The sequence below is a fragment of the Austrofundulus limnaeus genome, unplaced genomic scaffold (assembly GCF_001266775.1).
Source record: "Austrofundulus limnaeus strain Quisiro unplaced genomic scaffold, Austrofundulus_limnaeus-1.0 Scaffold1119, whole genome shotgun sequence".
Classification (NCBI taxonomy): Eukaryota; Metazoa; Chordata; class Actinopteri; order Cyprinodontiformes; family Rivulidae; genus Austrofundulus; species Austrofundulus limnaeus.
In genome coordinates this window covers 56,635-60,902 of record NW_013953521.1, presented here as the reverse complement: position 1 = coordinate 60,902, position 4,268 = coordinate 56,635, and the positions used below count along the sequence as shown (strand labels likewise).

At 50.7% G+C, this 4,268-nt stretch overlaps 1 protein-coding gene and 1 long non-coding RNA gene across 2 annotated transcripts; one reads left to right on the top strand and one right to left on the bottom strand.

Moving 5' to 3' along the window:
- Positions 1–417: 417 nt before the first annotated feature.
- Positions 418–3,925, top strand: LOC106534227 (zinc finger protein OZF). Its single transcript, XM_014030798.1, has 4 exons — positions 418–505; positions 596–736; positions 2,207–2,345; positions 2,458–3,925. Exons 2-4 carry the CDS (start codon positions 713–715, stop codon positions 3,795–3,797), a joined length of 1,503 nt encoding a protein of 500 aa, XP_013886252.1. The 5' UTR covers positions 418–505; positions 596–712; the 3' UTR covers positions 3,798–3,925.
- Positions 1,627–2,204, bottom strand: LOC106534228 (uncharacterized). The gene is made up of 2 exons (XR_001312331.1): positions 2,132–2,204; positions 1,627–2,098 (listed from the first exon to the last, which is right to left on the bottom strand). It is a non-coding gene; the product is annotated as an uncharacterized LOC106534228 (long non-coding RNA).
- Positions 3,926–4,268: the final 343 nt, after the last annotated feature.

Below are 4,268 nucleotides of genomic sequence, written 5' to 3'. Positions count from 1 at the left end.
AGAAACACCTGAAGTCACTCTGTGGTCATAGAAACACCTGAAGTCACTCTGTGGTCATAGAAACACCTGAAGTCACCCTGTGGTCATAGAAACACCTGTGGTCACAGAAACACCTGTGGTCACAGAAACACCTGAAGTCACTCTGTGGTCATAGAAACACCTGTGGTCACAGAAACACCTGTGGTCACAGAAACACCTGAAGTCACTCTGTGGTCACAGAAACACCTGTGGTCACAGAAACACCTGTCCACACCTTAGGGCTTGGAGCCTCAGCTGAGCAGGAGCTGAGCGTGGACATGATGTTACAAGATGTAAGATGTGGACACAGGACTCTTTCAGAACCAGAACCAGCAGCAGCAGACACAGGGACTTCACCTGGACCTGAAAGGATCCGCACCCACAGACTGCAGCACAGGTGAGAAGAATCCCACCCAAACCCAACCTGCCTAACGGCTCCTGTCTGGACCAGAACCGGACTTTTCATGGGTTTACTTTGGACCAAGCTGTAAGTTCTGAAATTTAAAAACTCATAATATTAATTTAATTGTTTAATACTCTGTTTGTTTTTTACTCTACATTTTATTTTTATTTTCAGGAGCTGGACCTTTGACCCGGAAGTGAACACCCCGCTCCTGATCGTGGTTCTGGACCGTGATGTTCGGCTAAGGTTCCCTTTCATTGTCAGAACCAGGACTAGCAGCGGACCGGAGCCATGCAGATCGACACGGTTTCACCGGTAAACAGTCCGTCCGATCCGCCGAACCGGGCCGAGTCCACAGGATTCGGTCATAGCTGCGCGCGGGCGGAGCTAACCCAGTTAGCCGCTGCCGCCGAACCCCATTCAGAATACACAGCGTTTAAGTGCAGGACTTATTGTCCTGCGTCCAGTCCTCTCAGGTCCAACAGAACCGTTGCAGTCCGTTAAAGGCTCCGTTCGAACAGATGGAGAAGTTTGGACCGGAACCTGCTTACAGAACCCGGGTTTATGGGTTTATACTGTGTGGTAAATTCAACTTTATAAAGCTGAAAAAATGAATGGAGTTTGGTTCTGATCAGTTCAGGTCTCATTAGTGCTGGTTCTGTTTGGTTCTAGTCTCAGTACCGGTTCTGGTCTCTTTGGCTGTGGGGGGGAGTGGTTAGGGGAGTCATTCTTGCCGGTTTGATCCCACTTTGTAGCCGTTGTGTCCTTGGGCAAGACACTTCACCCTCCTTACCTGCTGGTGGTGGTCAGAGGGTCCAATGAAGCTACAGTGTAGCTTAGCACCATCAGTCTGTGGCTACAGTGTAGCTTAGNGTGGCTACAGTGTAGCTTAGCACCATCAGTCTGTGGCTACAGTGTAGCTTAGCACCATCAGTGAATGGCTGTTTGTCCTTTACAAAACATCAAAAAACACTAAAGGTAAATGTAATTTGCTGAATGTGTTGTTAGTATTTAAAGTTTACTTTGTTCTGAAGTTCTCAGGTTGACGTTCAGGAGCTGCTGGAGGAGATCTTCCTGGTTCTCCTCCTCATCCCTTTCTTTCACACAGAGACACATTATTAAAGGCTCAGTGGTTAAAGCTGCAAAACATATTGAACGTTTCTTCACCTACAGATTACCCAAGCATCCAGTACCATCCAGTATCTAACAGTACTATCCAGTATCTAACAGTACCATCCAGTATATAACAGTACTATCCAGTATCTAACAGTACCATCCAGTATATAACAGTACCATCCAGTATATAACAGCACTATCCAGTATCTAACAGTACTATCCATTAGGAGACATTCAGATGCATGACTATAACCAAGCTGTCAATCAGACAGCCTGGCCCCGCCTTGCTCTGTCCTGATTGGATAAAACTTAACTGTGGTAGTTTTTAGTCGTACCCAGGATGGATTTAATTTTATGTTTTTACAAGTGGACCTCTGTCGCAGCTGAGAACTTTAATCCAGGTCTTTTTACTTGTTTGTCCACCAGACCACCAGCAGCTGGGATCTGGTTGTCTTGGACAACCTAAAGACCCTCATGTTGACTAACTGTTCAGCTGCAGAAACTGAATCTAAGGTTGGGATTAAGGGCCTGATCAGGTCCAGGATGTTGATCTGGACACTTCTATTACCTGCTTGACCCAAAACACATCAGCACCCATTTCTTTGTGTTTTCTCTGGTGGACTGAATAAACCGTTCTGGTCTGGTATCAGAAGTTCTCTGTTGTTTCAGGATCATGCCAGTGGAGTTGGGATCAAAGTGGAACCAGACGACTACTTGGAGATCTGCTCGTATCCTGTCCTGAAGAAGCTGTCCATCAAACTGACTGACTGCAGGGTGTGGCTGCATGGCCGGGACTTCCTGTCTGTCGGTGAGTTTCAGAACAAGGCCAGTGAAGTTCTGGATCAGATTGTGTTTGGTTCTGAACCTGGTCTGATTGTGTCGGGGTTAGACCTGAGGTAACCTGACCTCTGCTCCCCCAGGTGATCACCCTCAGCTCTGTAACCTGCCATGCCAGCGGCAGAACGCCACCAACAGCGGCAGAAAGATGGTGTACTGTCCCGAGTGTCACAAGGGGTTCTACAAGGAGACCCACCTGGAGGCCCACCTGCGGACTCACCGAGGACAGAAACCCAATGAATGCTGGTGTTGTGGGAAGACCTACCCAACCCTGATGAGCCTGGTGCTGCACCAGCAAGTTCACAACCGCAGCGAGCCGTACCGCTGTCACTACTGCAACAAGACCTTCGCCCTGAAACGGGACTGGAAGACCCACCACCGGACCCACTCTGGGACTAAACCCTTCAAGTGCTGGTTCTGTGGGGATGGGTTTGTTGAGCAGGACCAGCTCAGCGAGCACCTGGAGGTGCACAAAGGGGAGAAGTGCTACCACTGCACGCTGTGTGACAAAATGTTTGTGTCCTACCAGGGCTTCAACTTCCACCGCAAGTCCCACAAGAACCCCAGACCACTGGCCTGCCCCAAGTGCTCCAAGAGCTTCAGCAGCCTGCAGAGCCTGAAGGTGCACCAGGTGACCCACTCCAACACCAAGCCCCACACCTGTCCCGTCTGTGGAAAGAGCTTCAAGCTTCAGAGCAGCCTGCGCTGCCACCAGCGCACCCACCAGAACCTGAAGGAGTACCGCTGCACCGAGTGCGGCAAGTGTTTCTCCAGCCTGCAGGGCCTGAAACTGCACGACCGCACCCACACCGGCCTCAAGCCCTACAGGTGCTCCGAGTGCGGCAAGAGGTTCACACAGTCGCCCCACCTGAAGGCGCACATGGTGACCCACACCGGAGAGAGGCCCTTCCTCTGCACCACCTGTGGGAAGAGGTTCACCCAGTCCTCCCACCTGAAGTCCCACATCACACTGTTCCACGTGGGCGAGAAGCCGTTCCACTGCAGCGACTGTGGCAAAAGTTTCACCATCGCCCACTACCTGAGGATGCACCGCCTCAGCCACACCAAGGAGAAGCACTACCAGTGCTCGTACTGCCAGAAGTCCTTCTCCTACCACAACTCGTGGAGGGCTCACGAGAGGATCCACACCGGAGAGAAGCCCTTTGTCTGCCGCCACTGCGACCGCCGCTTCACCACCTCAGGCTCGCTGCTGAGCCACCAGAGGGCCAGACACACCGGAGAGAGGAGCCACTACTGCATCACCTGCGGCGACTTCTTCCTGACCAGCTCCCAGCTGCGTGTGCACCAGCTGGACCACACCGGGGAGCGCCCGCACGCCTGCAGCTGCGGCAAGACCTTCAAAACCAAAGGAGTCCTTCGCTTCCACCTGAAGAGGTTCACTGAGCACCTGCCTGCCCAGTGAGCAGGGACGTGGTCTGACCCTGTGTGTGAGGGTCTCAGACCGATGTGTGAGGGTCTCAGACCGATGTGTGAGGGTCTCAGACCGATGTGTGAGGGTCTCAGACCGATGTGTGAGGGTCTCAGACCGATGTGTGAGNATAACAGTACTATCCAGTATCTAACAGTACTATCCAGTATCTAACAGTACCATCCAGTATCTAACAGTACCATCCAGTATCTAACAGTACCATCCAGTATATAACAGTACCATCTAGTATATAACAGTACCATCCAGTATATAACAGTACCATCCAGTATCTAACAGTACCATCCAGTATATAACAGTACCATCCAGTATCTAACAGTACTATACAGTATCTAACAGTACCATCCAGTATCTAACAGTACTATCCAGTATCTAACAGTACTATACAGTATCTAACAGTACCATCCAGTATCTAACAGTACTATCCAGTATCTAACAGTACTATCC